At 35.0% G+C, this 21,898-nt stretch overlaps 1 protein-coding gene across 1 annotated transcript; it reads left to right on the top strand.

The window, feature by feature from the left end:
* The first annotated feature begins 16,580 nt into the window (after positions 1 to 16,580).
* On the top strand, positions 16,581 to 21,133 carry LOC121732719. Its single transcript, XM_042122672.1, has 7 exons — positions 16,581 to 16,949; positions 17,094 to 17,217; positions 18,426 to 18,554; positions 18,771 to 18,927; positions 19,237 to 19,352; positions 20,772 to 20,803; positions 20,977 to 21,133. Exons 1-7 carry the CDS (start codon positions 16,666 to 16,668, stop codon positions 21,050 to 21,052), a joined length of 918 nt encoding a protein of 305 aa, XP_041978606.1. The 5' UTR covers positions 16,581 to 16,665; the 3' UTR covers positions 21,053 to 21,133.
* The last annotated feature ends 765 nt before the right edge of the window (positions 21,134 to 21,898 follow it).

Genomic DNA, 21,898 nt, shown 5'->3' with positions numbered 1-21,898 from the left:
TATCCCGTTTTTCATTGAATACGTGGAATACGATATGCGGCAATGTTACAGGTGTAACAAGTCTTTTACACGACATTATTTTTGTGACTTTTCCACTTGAATAATGTTGGTAACATTTTCTACTGCTCCGTATTATTAACAGGACTAGCCGCTGTACTTGCCGCACTCAGCAAAATAATATAAAAACACTCAGAAAATCTTAATCTTATATATAAAAATGGATTTTCAATTTTTTTTTTTTTTTTTATGAAATGAGGGGGCAAACGAGCAAACGGGTCACCTGATGGAAAGTAACTTCCGTCGCCCATGGACACTCGCAGCATCAGAAGAGCTGCAGGTGCGTTGCCGGCCTGCTAAGGGGTAATAGGGGAGGGTAGGGAAGGGAATAGGGGAGGGTACGGGAGGAAATAGGGGAGGGTAGGGAAAGGTAAAGGGTAGGGGATTGGGCCTCCGGTAAACTCACTTACTCGACGAAACACAGCGGAAGCGCTGTTTCACGTCAGTTTTCTGTGAGTTCAATTGTGTTAGTAACGCTAAAACTCGGAAACGACTGAACGGATTGGGCTGATTTTAGTCTTAAAATATTCGTAGAAGTCCAGGGAAGATTTTAAAGTGACACGAAGTTCACCGTGACAGCTAGTCTATATATATAAAAATGGATTTCCAGTTGTGTTAGTAACGCTAAAACTCGAAAACGGCTGAACGGATTGGGCTAATTTTAGTCTCAAAATATTCGTAGAAGTCCAGGGAAGGTTTTAAAGTGACACGAAGTTCACTGGGATAGCTGGTTATAATTTAATTAAGAGTTTGACGGAAATCTATGGGGATTATATCATTCATTTTTACGTTTGGACCTTAGTATTATTAAATTACTAAAAGCAATGCAATGAAAGTAGCCGAGAAAGGTTCGTCATTTTTTGCTAATTACGGCGAATATACTTTATCGCGGTTTTTTAAATCGTAATATTTTACCCTTGGACCTATCATTAAATTACTAAAAGCGATGCTACGAGAGTAGCCGAGAAAGTATCGTCATTTTCTGCCAATTACGGCGAATATAATATTCTTTATCGCGGCTTTTTAAATCGTTAAGCAATATTTTACAGTGTGACAGGTGACAGGCGCTCAATCATCTGTGAATCTCACCGCTCATGAGCATTAACATCTCCTACCTTAAGACTCTTCTGACGCTCAGAGAATTTCATGTATTAAATTGCCATGAAATGTTTAGTTCTAATTAATTAATAGAAGATTATTCGGCTTGATTTATAGTTAAGCTGGCAGTTTTCTAAACTTTTGTTTTGATCAGAAAAAAACCTACAGAGTGCAACAACATTAAATGATAACTTTACTGTTTGTGTTCTTTATTAATGGTCCTTAAAATTTTGTCACCTTGTTTTGATACACCGTGAATATTATATTTTAGATATTGAGTAAAAATAAAAGTACCGTACTTGTATTTCTTCTAATTAAAAAAAAAATGGAAAAGAAGTCCAATAATTAAAGAAGTCAAAATATATAGTGCAATTGGTAAATATTTAAATCTAGTGAAAGGTGAGAGTACCTGTCAACGGGCTAGGTACAAATGGAATGAAAACACATTTAAAGGACGCACGTTCCCGACCCTCTAGTTAATGGTTTTTAAATAAATAATCGCATACTACTTCCAATATCTATTGCGATCAGGCGATATAAAATCACAAAGAGACCATATAACCTTCGTCACCTATATTATGGACCGTTTCTATTTAATATTGTATCCTTCGTAGAGGTGCTACGGCGTAGACGTGCTACGGCGTAGAGTTACTGCAGCACAGATCTACTACGGCATAGAGTTACAGCGGCGTAGAGCTACTACGGCGTAGAGGTGCTACGTCGTAGAATACAAAGTGCTACGTGATCTTTAAAATAGCGGAATTTTTTATTATTCGTTCAAATTACTTTTTTGTAGTTATAAATATTTTTTTCGTAGAATAGTTGTTAAACCTTAAACCTTTATTGTTTCTGAAAATTTTACCATATCACGAAATTATTACATTTTAAAGATAAAATAGTAATTTCAATGACTAAACATATCAATGTTGCTGAAAGTACTTTTACTGAAAGTATTACATATTTTCCTTATTCACCAGAATAAGGAAAAGAAAAATAAGGAAAAGAATTTTCAGTTAAAGATTGGCAAGAATCTGTTATTCCTGAAAGAAAACTTGTATCTGTGTGTCACAAAAAATGATTGAACAGTAAAATAAATAACGGATATTCTTTGTAAATGATGTTTACCGTGATTTACTGCCCCAATTCTAGTACTCTAATCCAACATTAATACAGCTTCGATCCAATTCTGATCCTAACAGTAAAATAGTATTTTCATGTACTATCAGAGAAGAAGTACCTCGCGGACCTACGTAATTTAGTCGTATTATGACAAACTAAATTGAGATAGCCCGACCATATATATCGTAGGCCCTCCATCTGCCTTTGAATTAGGTTCTTTAATGGTACACCAAACCAATAATAATAATTTGACGACCTCTGTGGCTCAGTGGTGAGCGCGTTGGCAGCTCAACCCGGGGGTCGCGGGTTCGAATCCCGCCGACGGAACAAAAAGTTTTCAAAAGTTCCTGGGTCATGGATGTGTATTAAATATGTGTATCATATAATTAAAATCTTAAATATATATATATATATATATATATATATATATATATATATATATATATATATATATATAAAAAACTATTAAATATACTAGCTATGTGACCGAGCTTCGCTCGGTATTCAATAAAACACGAATAAAATGACATTTTCTAAAAATGATTCCTAGCTAGATCGATTTATCACCCCCGAAACCCCCTATATACTAAATTTCATGAAAATCGTTGCAGCCGATTCCGAGATTCCAATTATATATAATCCAAAAATCGTTTTTTTTAATTAATATCTATGGACGCTTCACACCACGTCAGTCTGGCCCCGTGGTAAGTACCTGAAGGACTTGTGTTACAGGTACCAGACAACGGAAATCTTATATCTTTAAACGAGCAATTCTTGTATATATATATATATATATATATATAATTGGAATCTCGGAATCGGCTCCAACGATTTTCATTTTTCATGAAATTTAGTATACAGTGTGTAACAAAAATAAGTGATAATACTTTAGGGTGTGTACGTGTTCCTTGTACAGATTTCACTGTGAAAGTAGCAGCTCTGAAAGATGATTTTTTTTTTTTCACTTTTGTATAGGCAAGGGCCCAAGCGTCACGAGTTTCCCCATACAAAAGTGAAAAAAATTTTTGGTCTTTCAGCGCTGCTACTTTCACAGTGAACTCTCTACAAGGAATACGTACACACCCTAAAGTATTATCACTTATTTTTGTTACACCCTGTATAGGGGGTTTCGGGGGCAATGGCATTAACGAGCAATACAAGAATTGCTCGTTTAAAGATATAAGATTGACTTGATTGAAATTCTATTTGCCACCAAGTGCCGCTATGTCGCCAGGTCTATCGTGTCAAACTACTGTATATGTCATGACAAAGCTGTTAATGTGTCACGATAATATTATATGCCTATTTGACACATAATATGACCCTATGGCTACATAGCGGCACCTGGTGGCAAACAGAATTTCAAACACCCTCATTGACTTGCCGTCAGTGATGTGTGTTCCACGGAATATATAACACTATATATTCCGTGGTGTGTTCAAAGGCGCGGCAGAGGCTACCTTTTCAAAATTTAAGTGGCTCATTTAATGATATACAACTACTATTATAATTTGATAATAGAGAAACGACACGATTAACAATTACTAAAACGACAATTTGATAATATGTACTTAATCGTTTGTCAAATAGCGTTTTAATTGGTTAATGATGGTACAAAATACATAGGAATCGGTAAACTCCTTTTGTGTTTTAATGGTCGGTTGAAAAAAATAATCAGCAACCCTTTTCAAGCTATCAAATGTTGTTAAAACTCCCTGAATTTTAACAAAATTTGATAAAAGATAAAAGATTTTTCCGAAACAAACGTTTTAACTTTGACTTATTCACAGCCTTTAATAAAATTCATAAAAGCATTACTTTCGATCATCCATAATAAATAATTGCTTCAAAACTCTTCCCCGACGAAAGGTCCCCCAGTAATTATATTTTGTACTTAATTACAGAATAAAATTACCAATTTACCTCCTTAAAAGTGCCGTTATTTTGGGAATAGCGTCGTAAAGATTCAAGCTTTAGGCCGGCTCTTTAGCAGATCTTAAATTGTTTTAAACATTTGATAAAATGAGTATTACTCTTGGATTTATAACTTTTTATATTTTTTTCCTCAATATTTGCTGACTTTTAATCTGTTTTTATATTTACTGATATTTTTTTCCTTTAATATTTGCTGACTTTTAATCTGTTTGGTGATTAAGCCTACCGAACCGATCATACCTAATTAAGGGGAAGAAAACCATCTTTGAGGCTTCCTCAAAGATGGTTTTCTTCCCCGTACAAGTGCCCGTAATCAGTATAATGTATACAGTACTATGTATGTACTTGTCTGAAAATATCTTGATATGCCGCCACTAACCGGAATCGAACCCTGCAATAATTAGGCGCTGTGCAGACGACGGGGCGGGGCGGGACGGTCAGTTTCTCTGCGAACGATAGCACAAAGGGAATCCTATATTATTATCAACGCACACGGTGAGCAAAAAGACCGCGCCGCAGGTGCCCTACCGGCACTGGCGGCGCTTGTCCGCCCGCCGTGGTCACACAAACCAGTTTACATGAGGTAACGGAGACGGTGTGCTTTGTGTACGCGGCGCGGGCAGCCGCAGACATCGACGGGCGTACGCAGCGAAGTAGACCGGCCCGCCCCGCCCCGTCGTCTGCACAGCGCCTAATTATTGAGTGTGAATCTACTTATGTTTTCTCACTAGTGACTAGGCGATAAAGGACGCTCGCTTTTCCAACTATTTTTACATTATTTGTCATTTACTTATACAAACTATAATTATGGTAGCAAACATTTATTCTCCACTGTCCTACATTAAGATTGATATTATTTGTCTGTCTGCAGATAATTGCGTCCTTTTTTTTTGCGCAGGGGAAACCCATCATGGTTGCCCCGGGTTGGGGATGTGCCTCAGTTAGCTGAAGCACCCCTAATAATTGCGTCCTGCCGCAGCTTTATTTTACAACCTATAAGCATTATCTTGGTAGATAACAATAGGAAACATGCGTAACGAAGATGCTGCGAACTGGTGTGGGCAAACTGAAACATGTACTTGACTAGTGCTGTCACCCATATGGTTAACATGAACTATTGTTTAGGTTCATCATATACGAAGATAGTGCTGCCTCTGACGATGACGTTAGAAATTAAAAACTTTATTTACTTTTTCAACCACCTATAGCTTTTGCTTATTCCCTGTAGCAACCAACCTATTTTTACTTGTAAATTATGACACAATATTTCATCTAAGACGTATCTCCGAATATACATCGGATGATACCAATCACGAACGTACGGAGCAAACTGAGCAACGGCTAACAGTGATCTATTAATATAAATGTAGTCCATACTCCATATTGAGCCGAATCTGGCCGAATCCATCAATTACTAAAAGGTATCACATGACTACCGTGCTAATGATTTCCTGGACCGAGAGCGAACTAAACTCGGTAAGGTAAATACTAAACACCTATATTAGCTACAAATGTGTGAATGTGTTTGAATTAACCTAAGCTGTGCGTAAGGTAAAAAAAGATATACTTATTATGTATAATTGTATAATTGTATATGTAGTAGAGTTGCGTAGTTTATAAAACTCCTTTAAAATAAACATTTAAAAAAGATGTATTGCGAGTGACAATATCACTCTTATAATAGAAGAGTTATAATATATTATGTACTATCAGAGAAGTTGATTCCTATGCAAATCGGGGACCTAAGTAGTTTGGTTGCGTTACGTCAAACCCAGCTGACAGATCACAATTAACATTTAACATTGAATTGACATATTCGACCAAATAACGTTGGTCTGTCAATTGCATAGGAATCAACTTCCTCGATGGTACAATGCCTACTTTGATAGAACCTAAAGCTTTTTAAGACCTTTTCTTGTAAATCACTTTCTCAGTTTTCCTCTCCAATTAACCTCTCAAGCCCCAAGCGGTAGCATGCGACCGCGATAACAATAGAATAACAATAGATTTCCAAGAATCCGCGATCGAGGGTTTACTGTTTGTGTACATTTAAAATAGTAGTTTAAATTGGACAGCAAAGTTGTGATAACATTGTATTTACAAGCAAAAAAAATTTTACAGTACTTATTAATGTATTTTTATGAAAAACATACTTAATACAAAGCTAGTAATTTCATAAAATATTGGGCATATTTAGGTACCCTAAGTCCCCGGGTTGCAACAATAAAACAGATATTGATATTACACTGGGCCTTTTATTGTCCCGAAACTAACACTCGTACATACTGACAAGGCCTCACGCAGTGACTGCCCGTCGTCTCTAGCATACATCGCCTCCCAGACACAAAACTGCTGACACTCGCACATTCACACATACATGTCCCTACATATTCCTACAATATTTACAACAACAATAAATTGTTTCCTGTGAACGAGAAGAACCTAATTCATTCCCTTATAGCGCTTTAATATGACGATTTATACGCTCCATTGAGGGCATATCAGCGGTTATGTAAGTATGTGACGCAAGCCATTTCATTTAGCCGTAGCCGCGGGGCTCAACACCTTTGGGGCATAATGTCATGAATTGAAAATTTATTTCAACTTTCCGTGTTGGGTGGCAGTGTATCAAACGGAAGGGCTGCATTAGCACCAAAATTATTTTCTATAGTTTCTAAGACGTTTGTTTGGTTCTATTTATTAATATAGATACGAGTAAAAGTTGTGCAAATATTAAAAACTAGCGGCCCGCCCCGGCTTCGCACGGGTGGACATTGATTTTTAAATAATTTTTTTTCAATGTTTATTTCTTAGTCAATCTTTATGTTAAGCAGAACATAAAAATGGTTTACACTATTTAGCCTGTAACTACTATATTATAATTATTATACACATTTTTATTGTATTTTTATATTTTAAGTGTTATGTTTGATTATTTTATCCTTACCTACAGAAGATTTAAAATTATGCATTAATTATACTTCCATCGGCATCGTGGGTATCGCAGACATCGTGGGTATCGCAGACACAATAGATCTTCAATAATTGTTATGCTGGCAGCCGACTGCCGCTATTGGAGATTTATAGTTATAGAAATTAATTATAATAGCAATAAAAAATAATAGTCATTCAAAACGTAATGAATTAATGAAGCACTATAATATTATCCCATCAATGAAGCGGCACCCGGCTGTCGCATAACTATTATATTATAAATCTATTGTGTCTGCCATTCCCATGATCGAGGTAATAATAATTAATATTTACGTGGACTCTCCGGGCGAGCACACCCGCGCGGCGCGCCTTGACGACGCCCAATTCGCAACGTGCAGCAGAAATCGTAATATTTTAATTTCGCCATAACATTAAAACCAAACGTCCAATTTTAATCATTCAAAGACCAAATATTATCTACATTAACTGTACTTAGCAATGAAATAATTTATTTTGATAAGAATTAATGCCATGAGTAAAATAAAGGCATTTAAATGTAGTCCAAAAACATTTCAAGATTTTTTAATAAAAAAATGGTTATTGTGCCTCACTCAACATAGATAGGTATAGTGTGTCGCGGACTTTTTTGTAGATATTTAAAAGATCTACAACATTTTATGGTTCTATCTTTTATAGTTTAGGCAGTGTACACGAAAAAAGTAACATTTCTGGTTGATTTTTTACACCTTGCGTCCGAAAATCTCAAATATCTTACGGAACCTTATTTTTTTCCAAAATAAAATTTACCCTATGTTCAGCAAAATTAATGTAGGATTCCAATGGTAAAAGAATCTTTCAAATCGGTCCAGTAGTTTCGGAGCCTATTCAAGACAAACAAACAATCAAATCTTTCCTCTTTATAATAGTAGTGTAGATGTAAGAAGCAGTAAACCTTTTGATACTACATAAGATTTGTTCTTTATTCCACAACATTGTAACTATTTAAAAACCTTTCTTTAGAGGAAAAGGTGGAAACTTGTGAAAGAAGTAGAGCTAAACATGAATTTTACAGATTACGCAATATTAAATGGCATAATATTTTAGGTTTCTTACAAAGATTTATTTTGTTCTGGTATTATCAGTTAAGGTTATTTTTAAAAGTAAAGATTTGTTTCTTAACGGTCGCCGAGACGGTCAAACGGTTTGATTCAAACCTTATGTATTTGATACAACCGTTTGATGTCGGTTTGAACGGTTTGTCATTTGTCAAACGACACTGCGCAGTGCACAGTTTAATTCAATACGCGCTGTCGAGTACACGGCTTGTGATACAGACAAGATGCTCTAGGACAGTCTGTGGTCCCCCAACCTTTTTTTCATGCGGGCCACAAATATGTTCTTTTTATTTAATTATTTATTTATATCATCATATTATATATATCATAAAGTTTTGGTTTCGGTGTCGCTATTTTGCCGTTTGACCGTCTCGGGGGCCCTTAACATATTGAACTCGCGACATTTCGTTTAAGGAGTGAGCACATTGAGACGGGCCATGCCGGGGCTCAGCGTGCCGGGGCTCATCGCAAAAATCCTCCTCCATACAATTTGTATGGAAGAGGATGCGCGTATCGCACACTGTGTCGGGGCGCAGCGGATTTCCGCTTCCATACAAATTGTATGGAGGCGGATTTTTGCGATGAGCCCCGGCACGCTGAGCCCCGGCACGGCCCGTCTCAGTGTGCTCACTCCTTTAACGTTCACGTAGTCTACACCTACATTCGTAAAGTAAACGTGTAGGTAATAATGAAAGGCGTGGTAATTACAGTATACAAGACGCTGAGCATTCCACCATCTTCAGGTCGGTGGCTGCATGCCTCAGCTAATTACTAATTAGTACTCGTGAGACTGAGGTGAAATATATTAAAGTGTGTTTGAACATAATTATACATATTATTATTAACTAATACTAACTCACAGGATTGGTCTAAGCGATAAGTTGAGAATGGCGAAATATAGAGATAAGGGTCATAAAAATACGTGCGATAGCTCATTAGATTCGGGAGGACGTCTAGAAAAATGTATCGGAAGCGTATATTAGCACACAAAAAATTGCAAAAGTTATAAGCAAATTAGGTTGCCAAAAAAAAGGTATTACGTTTTTTGTTAAAAACTCCGAAACTATTAACATTTAAGAAGTTTCTTATTGTATGCTTTTGACATTGCTGACGTAGTCATGCAGAATTTCCGCCGCGGAAATTCGGCATAGTGTGTTTAGACACTTAAACTTAATTTATATGATGGGACAGAAAAATATCTACAACGGAACATATAGGAGTTCTATGTGTCGCTGTAGTTTTTTGGAAGGTTTTAATAACTGCCTAAATAAGTTATTACGTAGTTGTAATGACTAATGGTGATGGCAGAGTTGCCATCAGCATAAAATAATGCTTTTTGGTAAGTCAGTATTATTCTTAGCAATTCCACGGCTGTAAAAAAGGGCGTACAAAATAAATAAAGATTAAAAATTAACGTGCAACGTACACGATGGGAATTCGGACTTTTTATGTCTGCGGAATTATTAACGTAGGATCCGCTGGAAATCCCCAGTAGGCGCGGGTTCGATTCCAATTTGAACGTCTGTTATAAAGATTACAGCGTCTAGCCAGGCCGGGCCAATCCGTTTGGAATTGAAGACATGAGTGAATAAAGTTGGTAACTAACAATTTAACAATTTGAAAAGTTTTTTTTTCATATATGGACACAGGAAAAATGATTTGAAATCAAAAAATGTGGATTTTATGTTTGATCAAATTATAAGGGAAAAAATGAGTAATTGCGCTTTGCCCATAGGTATACATACTTATTATAAAATTTTAGTTACCCACTTCATCCACCTACGTCTTTAATTCAAAACGTGCAATGCAGGTTGGCTGAATTTAATTCCTCTATTGAAGGGTTGTTAATCTCGATGTATAAAACTATGAAAAACACTAATAATACTAATAATAGGGTCGTTAATATGTGATTTTGCAAGTGATGATGATGATGATTAATCTTATGTACAATAAGCATATGCCTTAAATTCTTGAAACAACGTTGAAATCCCCAAACATGTATCTATGAGGAGGCCGGAGATCTGTTCACCACCTTCGAACCATGGTAGGTATATCTTGGTGCAAAATCTAACTTTATGGAGATTTAAGTACTTAGAATACTTCATGTATATATCCAAAAGCACCATAATAATATGTTTCCTATTAAATTGAAATACTTCAGCTGAATCGAAATCACGATGGTCTCATCCAGGTAAATTGTGGTTTTTAGTATAAATAGCGAGGAATTCCCTCGATTACTTATGGAGCCCATCATCAAGTTACCACTTTTATGAACATGGTACCAAATTCGGATTATACCCTATACAATAGTGAAAAAATCTTGAAAATCGGTCAACAAACGGCGAAGTGATCGTTGAACGTACAAAAAAATATACAGACGAACATATTATAACCTCCTCCTTTTTGGAAGTCGGTTAAAAAACTACTGAATCTATTTTAATCATTTCTTCAGTGAGTGACATAGGCTATAATATATTTTATATACTTACCCGTGCGAAGCAGGGGCGGGTCGCTAGTTGTTTAATATTTATATGCTAAAGCCCCAACGTACCTGTTAAAAGATACATCACTCGTTTAACCTTAACAACTCAACATTACGGATCTTTAAATTTGGCCCCTTATTTATTATTTAGGCACGGCGCCGAAACCTTGGCCTACTATCTAAAGGTTAAATCTACGACTATATAGTAAATTCGTAATAGATACCTTTTGAAATCATAATATTATACCTACACTTGCCGAAAATTGAGCACAGCCAAGTAGCAAACTGCTAAGCTTGCAGCACTCACCAGCTTTTCTACGTGGAATTATCTATTTCACCTGCGTGACTGCAGGCAAAAAAATATTTGCTCGACTGTACACGCTAAAAAAGCAATCTCTAATATTTAAAATAAAACATCTTTTCTATAGATTAAAATGTAACGCTTCAAATGTCCTTTCCTTGCACTAGATAGTTGAAGTGTGCTCAATTCTATACCTTTAAAAGTTCTGTAAAGATCCATTCCTATCCAAGTTTTCCTTTGTGAATCCCGACGGACGCCTGGCTCTCAGTAAAAGGACGCGTAGATATTATGCTCATATATTATGCTGTTTACCTAAACGACTTGTCGCCATTATTAACAATCTGACGCGTTTCTGGTACGGGTTTTCATTATATTTTCTCATTTCTTTTTCTACCCATGATTCCGTGTTCTAGCAATTTAGAGCTTGCCAAGAAATAGTGTGTCCTCCTGTATTGCCCACACACTTAGGCACTAAAGAAATTAATGCCTCCTGCATTGGCTCAATGTCTCTTTAAATTACCTTAGGTAAGCCAAACCAAACCAAAGACCTTGTTTTACTCGTTCAAAGATCGCTAAAACTGTTTCTATTTATTTCGGAGCATTTTCACAAGCCTTTCCTTTTTCTATGTGCAAATATTCAACGTACTGTTGTCACAGCGACCAAAGGGCCAGGCCACAATTCACACTGCGTTGCGGCATCGCATCGTAAAAATCTACGACGCCGCAGAACGCATCGTGGCAATTTTAAAGGGCTCGTACACAGAACTGCGATGTGACGTCGCATCGCAAAATATATCGGTGGCAAGAACATTCCAAGTCATAATAAACACTTTAAAAAGTTGCAGTTTTGTGTACGAGCTTTAAGTTGGTTAGCGTCTTATCGTACAGTGTCGTATCTGATGATATTTTTACGTTACGACTTGCGACATCGCATCGCATTTGCGCCATGTTTTTGCGATACGATGCCGCAACACATACATTGCAGCACTGTATATGTTGCGGCCTGGAGTAGAGTATTTGAGTAGAGTTAACACTCGGACGCCTTTTTAATTACGGCAGAAGCGGACTGTTATTATAGGGCGGTCGACAAAACCCGACTCCGTACAAAATAAATAACGAATAAACTACATCAAACGAGCTTCCTAGTTCGGTTCCACGTAGGTACTTGTGGAGGTGACTTTTTGAAAAGACTTGATGTGTGTTGTTTAGATTTGGTGTAATGGAAAGGAAGGAGGAAGGTGTACTTAATAAAATAAAGTGATAATACTTACTTAAGCATCTTCAAATTATACAGATAGCATGAGATTTGAGCTTATAATATCTATATCATAATCTACACAACAAATTACATGAAAAAAATCATAATGACTGAATACTTATGTTACACTTACTTACTTACATTAAAGGTATGAATTAAGGCAGAGGTATTATTATTATTTCACTGATTATTATTATCATAATGCCAAAATGCCTAGAGAAATTGTGACATGGTGTATTATCCATGGAAATCATGTAGGTAATGATATTTTATATTTTTAAGTAAACCTAAGTACATCTTCACTCCACCAAATTCATTTCAATACATACATGCTGAAATTAATTTAGTTTTTATTAAAGAAAACAACTAATCCATCTAAACTACCGAAATGCACAGCAGTGGCGACAAACATTATATAAATAAAGAAATAAATAAAAACATCTTTATTAAACACACAAGGGACAAAACACAGCCAAAGTTAGATAGAATATTAAAGTAAATTGACATGACGCACATAACAAACGTATAACACTTAACCACTTAAAATGAAACTAAACAATATGTAGCCAGTTATAGCTGCGTAATGCACACACCGCATGTTTAATGGGAAAGCCACTCAGGCATCGACCGCGGCAAGCCGTGGCGCCTGATCTTCCGTGGCCCCCTGTCAGTCTGTGATCCCACAAACAGCACTCTTTTACAAATAGTTTAAAAACAGGACTAATAAGGATGACAAATTTTCCCATGGTCTGCAACTCGGACAGACAATAATATAATATTATAATAATTACTACAAGTTAGTCGGCGCGGGGACGCGCTTAGTGCTAGTTGCTACAGGTTTCGCGTCTATGCGCTCGACCTAACTAAACTATCATACTAGTTGCACAAAAACATAAAAAAAACTTGTACTATATACAAAAACTAAAAGGTAATAATACCTATACTTATTATGTAAATAAAAAGTGCGTAATAATTATGTGATCCTGGGTTTTGTACAACTTGTGCTGCAAGCAAAGGCCTTGGTGACATGGAGTCATACCGCCGTGGCTCCAGCTTACAACCTTCCCGGTAGGTATTTCAAAAGTTAATAACGTATCAATTATTAAATGTAAATATAATGTAAGCTGTAATTAATAAATTTGCTATTTCAAAACAAATATTGTAATATTATAAGATAGATATATATTATACAATATACTTAATTAAGATACATAATATTATAAGTACATAAATACTACTATACATAAGTACTTATATTATATTTTCTTAAGTCGGCGTTTTTATTAATAAATTAGATATTTGTCGACAGCTGTTGCTGTATCAAGAGAGCTTTGTATTTGAGCTTAAATCCGTGTATTGTTCTCAGAGCACGGATCGGAGGCGGCAGATTGTTCCAGACCTTGCTGGCCAGGTACCGGAAGCTACCCCTGAACGCGGAGGTGTGGTGCAGAAGATTAATAAGAAGATACGAGCATGGGCGTATCCAGGTTCTGGGCCAGGGGGGGGGGACAAATCATGCAGATTCTGGGCCAGGGGGGGGCAAACCAGATCTTTATAAGCTAGGTGAAATTATTAATTTTTTATTCTTATAAAGAATAAAAAATTAATAATTTTTTGTTTTGAAAACTTTTTTGAAAAAAAATAATTGAAAAAATGTTGTATGGCAAACAAATGGCAAAAATTCGTTTCATTATTTTTAGTTTATAGATGAAAGTACTAGATAATATACTTAGTAGGGACGTCAACATGATCCAGGGGGGGCAGCCCTTTCGCTATGAATGAACCTGACGCAAGAGTTCTGGACCTTTTGTATTAGCCTTTTGGTTCTAGATAACATACAGGGGCCAATAACTACATCTGCGTAATTTAATTTGGACAAAATAAGTGATTCACATAGCATAATACGTAAATCAGTAGGCAGAAAGTTTCTAATTTTATACAGAACTTTTAGTCGGTAAAAGCAATTGCTAACAGTTTTAGTTATATGTTTTTCGAAGTTTAAACCTTCATCCATTAATACACCTAAATTTCGAGTCTCGCTCATGTTGTCGATTGATTGTCCATCTATGTATAATAACGGCTGTGCTGCTTTTATTTTATGGATTTGGATTTTTGTGCCTAATGCCATATACTTAAGTTTTATCCGGGTTTAAAACAAGTGCATTGGCTATAGCCCACTCCGAAATCCGGGCCAGGTCCTTGTTAAGCATCCTAACCACCTCATGTATTTGACTTAGCTTGAATGAGATGTAAACTTGAATATTATCCGCATAAATGTGGAATTTACAATATTTTATGACTCTGACGATGTCCGCACAGTTAAGTGCGAACGCCTTTGGCCCAATAACCGACAATATATCAACAATGATAGCCACACACTTTAATAATTTAAAACTTTTAATATTATCATCACATAGGTTTTTAATGGTTTAGATCCCTGCATCAAAGAAAAACTTATTGCAATTCAAATATACTTACAATCTATTAGTGCTCCTCATCATTAGAATACCATTTCCAGGCCCATCGATAACTTAATATTAAAAGGCAAATTCTATTTACACAAAAATAAAATAACTAATAAGTTATATTACCTACTATAGTGAGGTATTAAAATATTATTGTTTAAAAACATCTGACAACATAAACTTTATTAATGTGTATAAGAATATCTTATGGATTCTAAATAAAAAGATTCTCATAGTAACAAACAATAAATTTAATGCTTAACTGGATTAATTAAGTGTATCTACAAATTATGCCTTAAATTACTAGTATATTACATTATTTTATCCGACGAACCCTCTGATAGGAGCTCCCTCTCGGCTGCCTCTTTAGCGGCTTGAATTTTAGGCCGTACCTGTGTAAAGTACCTGTAGCCATGGTTAGCGAGAAGCAGGAATCCATACGCTGTTAATCCCATGCAACATACTACAGCTCCTTTATGTAGTTTATCATATAATATGTTTCGAGCGTGCTTCTTCATTTTCCTGAAAAAATGAAACAAAATTTTAGGTTATGCAATTATAATATGCAATAATGTGGAATGTGATGTGATGTAACGTTTGAATATGAAAACGTATTAAAATAATAACGCACTATTACTATTCAATCCTTTCTTAAAGAATATTATTATTATTGTTCGGTCAAAAAATTTAATAACAAATTGACAAATTGTTGACAAATGACAATGACAGTTAGCACTTTTTTTTTTATTATAATGGCACTTCGGCTATAACCATGGCCAGTGTCGAGTATAATATTATGGCGGGAAAACAATATTCTTTAATACAATTTCTTCTATATCGTCAAGTCAGTCAGGTCTTAACTCTAGACAAAGTCTAAGTATAAAGTCAGTACAGTCAAGAAGTCAAGTCGGTCGATTCAGTAAATTGGTAGACTATACTGAAACTTTTGATGGAGTTTTGGAGGGGACACAAAAGAGCACGTTTCTGGTTATTACATCACTTTCCTACACTTCGCCGCCCTAGTGCTTGAATGGCCAATCGACCAGTGAGCAAATTTTACAGGATACGTTTTTTTTAATTACTTATGGATATTATTAAAAGTTTATTAAACTTTTGCTGATTTAAAAAAAAGTAGTATTTGTTAGTTCGAAAATTTTATAATAGATGGCGCCGTGCGTCTCCTACATCGCTTGCTCAAAAGTCTTTCTATAAGAGGTGGTATCATCTTACGTTCGAGTTCCAATTTTTTTCGATTGTTATTTCTTTTCTACGTTTTTAAAATAAATATAGCTCAATACTTTATTTATGCAGTGACGTAACCTTAAACCTATCAATGATAAATAGTTTATGGGTAAAGTTGTGTAATTGGGGGGCTAAATAAGCTTTAAAATTTGGCATAAAACAAAGTTTAATTTTAAAAAATGCTGTTTTATTTAAGGGATACCAGGGTTTTTTTATAAAAGCTTTTAAATTTAGTTTGTTATTATTCTTAGCACCAATTTTGTTAATAAAAGCTTTTAACACCAATTTTGTTGACATCGCGCGCTATAAACTGAAGTCCACGCGGACAAAGTCGCGGGCAACAGCTAGTAATCATATAAATATTAAATAGACAAAAAGCTTGAAGTGTAGAAACTAGAAAGCATGGAATTAATATGTACTACGTCAGTATATATTAATTCCGTGCTAGAAAGTCCTATGTCATTTGCACGGGTCCTCAACATAAATAAAAAATTATGGCTGTCACTTATCATTGTCAAATGTCAATGTCATAGAAATTTAAAGTTGGATTTTTAGGTTATGTTCAAAGTTGTTGTGATTCAAAAAACCTATTTTAAAACTTTATTTTCAGTGTATCAGAAGTATATCTTACAGTTAAAAATTAATAAATAGGTATTACTATGAATTACAGGCCTATTTATAGATCGTTTAAGTTTTTACTAAAATCAAGGCAATATAGTACCAAAGTACCACTTACTCCTAATACAACTTTAGAAAAAGACGTTAATAAGGAAACAGTTACAGTAAATGAAAGTACTATTGCACTGCTCGAAAGACTATCCCTTGTGAAGTTTGATACCAAAGACGGAGTAAAAGTTTTGGAGGACTCCATTAATTTTGCTAATAAAATCCTTCACATTGATACCAATGGTGTTGAACCACTATACACAGTATTAGAAAAAGAGTAAGTAATTTAAGTGTCCATATTCTTTTATTTTTTCTTCATTGCGTAGTTAATAAAATAGTGTTGTACATACATTAAAAAAATATAAATATTGCTTTGAGTACTGAATTCATATGAAAATAAATTTTACTATTGTATTTTTAGGAATCTTAGTTTAAGAGAAGATAAAGTTACCCAAGGCAACTGTCAGGCTGATATATTGAAGAATGCTATGGTGATAGAGGATGATTATTTTGTAGCACCACCTGGAAATATTCCATTGCATGAGGTTGCATGTGAAGAAAAACAAACAACCATAAAAAATGAATGTAGAAATCAGAAAGATTCTAAGCAAATGTAATTTCTTTAGACCAAAAGTAAAAGATGCACTAACCACTGTGTCATTAGAAAAACCAAGTTTGATTCTTCTAAATAATATTCGGTCGCAGTATTTACAGTTTACTTATGCCAAAACAAGCAAAAATATTCCCATTTTTTTGAAGAAAGATGACAAAAAGGTGCCATATGGATTTATAGAACCAATTTTAGTTCCAAATAAGTTTGAACTAAAAGAAAATGATAATGATTATAAAATAATAAACCCAACTGAACTTAAGCTACATTTAGTATATCCAAAGCAAGATATTATGCAATATTTTATTAAATGGCAAAGGTATAGAAAGTATTGGTGGAGCTCTGTAAGTAAACTTCTAATGTTAGAGTGATTAATACAACTATAGGTATTAAATTTATAGATTTATTTATTTATTTATAAATTCTTTATTTGCACATAAGGTAACATACAAAATCAAGAACACAACAAAAGATACATAAAACAATGACAATACAATTACAATAAAATTTACAAATTTATAAAAATGTGCAAATTGGCGGCCTTACCGCTGTAAGCAGTTTCTACCAGGTATCCGTCAATATAAAATAATTGAAAAAACAATAGTATAAAACTATTACTTACAGTATTTGTAGGGCTGTTCAGGCTGTTCTTGCCTTTTGTCACTTTAGGGTCAATTTATACTAGCGCAGAGTAGAAGCGCATCGAAGCGAATTATTAAAACAGAACATAACAAATTCAACCTTAACTCCAATGCGTTAACACTCATATTACTTTTGAGAATTTAAAAAGGCGAATTCGCTTGACCAAGTTCGCGAATCCAAGCGCACACAAGTGAATCTACGCGTCATCACTGTAGGCACTCTGGCGAATCCGCGCGCATTCGTTCGACTTGTTGCGAATTTGACGCTTCCACGCGCTTCGACTCTGCGCTATTATAAATTGACCCTTAGAAAACTGTTTTACATTCCCAGCCTCTTATCAATATCATCTCAGTATGATGGCAAAATGTAGTGGCCAAAATAAAACATAAGATAGCATTATTTTGATTAACATTTGCTTTCCATTAACACTCCAAAACAACTTTGTAGGCCCTAAATTGTAGTCTGTAGGTATGTCACATTAGTAAAAAATGTATTTTTCAGATTACCACAACTCCTAGTATATTCTTGATCAATGATATGAAGCAAGAAGATAACATTATAAATGTGAATATTACAGCCAATTTTCCATGGGGGCAGCAAGTTGTAGAAAGTATTAAGTTGAACACTGATGTAAGGATCAAAGTTTTTTATTTCTACAAAGATTTAGTATTCCTAGAAGAAATTTGCTTACTCAATTTTAAGGACCAATAAACATCCAATACAATATACATATTAAAGAAAAACTATACATAACAATACACATTTTTAATGACCAATAACATTATAATTTGTATACAATTATTCGTAATATAATTTTTTCATTCAAGCAGTATAATTTTATTTCAGAAGTCAGATAAATCATGCCTGGTATGTAAACTGGGTCTGGAAACAGCTCTGCTTACAATAATGCTGGATGCTGCATCCAATGGAACAAAAGAAGGATATGTGAGATTGCATAATAAATTGGCACCTTACAAATTCTCTTTTGCCTTCAACTTACAAGGTTAAATATTATTCTGCATAATAGCACATATTATTATAATAACAAGACCAAGGGGGTAAAAATATTGTTTAAAACAGCGGTCGCTATGAATAAGTTCTATAACGTATCAAAAACAATGTTTTCTAATATTGCCACTAGTAATTGCCTCTTAAGAACTAAATGTTTGTGTCATTTTATAACAAACACTTATTTCCCTTTAGTTTATTTTGCCACCTTGTGGCCCTTGCGTGCCAAAAGGTTGGTATTTTATTATTCTTTTAAACCCTGGTTTAAAAGAATAATAAAATAATATTGTAATTGGTATTTCAGATGACCCCCAACAAAACCAGACAATGGTAGATTTAGCAAAACTGATAAATTATAAGTTGACCCTGAAGAAAATATCTACCTGGCTGCCCAAATTTTCATTCGATTTACAAGATCAGGTAAAAATTTGTCTACTTTATTAAGTAATTTGGAACAACCATTGGAACTACACCTGTGGATGGAATTCATCTATCAAATCTATATTATTATAATTTTTAGGGTTCCGTAGCCAAATGGCAAAAAACGGAACCCTTATAGATTCGTCATGTCTGTCTGTCTGTCTGTCCGTCCGTATGTCACAGCCACTTTTCTCCGAAACTATATGAGCTATACTATTGAAACTTGGTAAGTAGATGTAGTCTGTGAACCGCTTTAAGATTTTGATACAAAAATGGAAAAAATATTAAAAATTTTAGGGGTCCCCATAGACACAACTGAAACAAAAAAAAACTTTCATCTAACCTATGCGTGTGGGGTATCTATGGATAGGTCTTCAAAAATCATGTTGAGGTTTTTAATATCATTTTTTCCAACCTGAATAGTTTGAGAGAGACACTCTTCCAAAGTGTTAAAATGTGTGTCGTCGTCGTCGTCGTCCCCCCCGCCCCCCCTCTAACTTCTAAAGTAGGGGCATGATAAGTCTAAAAGAAATATATGATGTACATTACTACAAAAACTACCAACGGAAATTGGTTTGAACGAGATCTAGCCAGTAGTTTTTTTATACGTCATAAATGGTAAACCTTAATTTAACTTTCATTAAATCAACTGAAATAAATCAAAAACCTCTTAATTTCATAAAAATAAACCTTATTGCTGCTGCGGAACCCTTCATGGGCGAGTCCAACTCGCACTTGGCTTTTTTTTTTTTGCATTGGAATTCAAACAATCAGTCAAAGTAGGTAACAAACAAATAGTATAGTCTGGACCAGGGGTCACCAAATGGCGGACAGCGGTCCGCATCCGGATGCCGACCCATTGTGTGCAGACCAAGCATTTTCGAAGATGAATATTGTTAAAAATAAATTTCGGTCTAAACTCTTATAATATATTGACACTTTTCTCATTGATATATTATATAACCTTTGTAATTAACATCACTATGTAAATAATAAAAACTAAAAATAAAAAAATAAAAAATATAATTATAAAAAATTAAAAATAAAATTATAAAAATAAATAATAAATTAATAAATTAAAAATTAAATAATAAATAAAAATTAATAAAATAAATTAATTAAAAAAATATTAAAAAAAAATTAAATTAAATAATTTAATAAAAAAAAATTATTAAATATAAATAATATATTTAAATTAAAATAAAATTAATTAATATTAAATTTATAAAAAAATATAATAATTTATTTTGTAAAAATAAATTAAAAAAATTAAAAATAATAATATATTTTATCTTGAGCGAAACTAATATGTCTTTTGGGATCATATTTTTATAGCAAGAAACCATAATATGAATTCAATAGCCCATTAGCAATATGTTATTTTACTTTACTAACATTGAATAGGAATACACTTTACAGATGTTACAGTTGAATAATAGTGTTTTGTCCTTGTAGACAGACAGTAGAGCCACTTTTCTGACATATCAATCAAGGCATACATTGTATACTTATCATTTCTGTGTCCACCGAGAGAATAGTCAGGAATAGTAGTGGATATTTTTATTGATGCTAATCTAGACACGCGGTAGCGTGTCAAGCCAAGTTATAACATTATAATTTTAAGGAATTCCCTTATTTTTCAGGAGCAAATCCACATTGCTGATCTTGAATCATATGCCCAAATTCTGTGCAAGAATTGAAGAGTTAGGCTGCGTCCCCATCAGACACGGCACGGCGCCGCCACCGTGTTACGGCACGACGCCGCCACCGTGATACGGTACGGCGCCGCACCGTGACACGGTGCCGTGTACGGTGCACCGTGCGCCCCTATTCTGGAGAAACATCCGAACAAAATTTGTGTCCAAACTTAAACGAGGCATAATATGAAAATACATATCAAAGTCGCGTAATGCAAATATTGTCATGTATACCGGGGAAATTTTATCTATAATCAAATAGTTGATACGTGGAAGAGCCATGCTTCGGCACGAATAGGCCGGCTCGACCGGAGAAATACCACGTTCTCACAGAAAACCGGCGTGAAACAGCGCTTGCGCTGTGTTTCGCCGAGTGAGTGAGTTTACCGGAGGCCCGATTCCCTTCCCTATCCTCCCCTATTCCCTTCCCTTCCAATCCCTACCTATTACCCTATTCCCTCTAAAAGGCCGGCATCGCACCTGCAGCTCTTCTGATGCTGCGAGTGTCCATGGGCGACGGAAGTTGCTTTCCATCAGGTGACCCGTTTGCTCGTTTGCCCCCTTATTTCATAAAAAAAAAAAATAATAATAAATAATAGATAAAATTTCCTCGGTTTCTTTTTAACCGACTTCAAAAAATATTTAATGATTCTTTTTTGATGAAAAAAATTTTCGCGATCCATATCCATTATCCAGACAAGCACTCTCGTTCGAGCGCAAATATCGACTGAATAGGGACGCACCGTACGCGGCACCGTGACACGGTGCGGCGCCGTACCGTATCACGGTGGCGGCGTCGTGCCGTAACACGGTGCCGGCGCCGCGCCGTGTCTGATGGGGACAGAGCCT

Source organism: Aricia agestis, chromosome 12, assembly GCF_905147365.1.
Source record: "Aricia agestis chromosome 12, ilAriAges1.1, whole genome shotgun sequence".
Lineage (NCBI taxonomy): Eukaryota > Metazoa > Arthropoda > Insecta > Lepidoptera > Lycaenidae > Aricia > Aricia agestis.
Note: the sequence above shows the minus strand (reverse complement) of the source record. Positions and strands in the feature narration are given on the sequence as shown.

Coding starts and splice junctions, on each gene's coding strand:
- LOC121732719 (XM_042122672.1), top strand. CDS start 16,666: ATGAATTACAGGCCTATTTATAGATCGTTTAAGTTTTTACTAAAATCA. Junction 16,950..17,093: donor TACACAGTATTAGAAAAAGA/GTAAGTAATTTA, acceptor TTGTATTTTTAG/GAATCTTAGTTTAAGAGAAG. Junction 17,218..18,425: donor GAAATATTCCATTGCATGAG/GTTGCATGTGAA, acceptor TGTATTTTTCAG/ATTACCACAACTCCTAGTAT.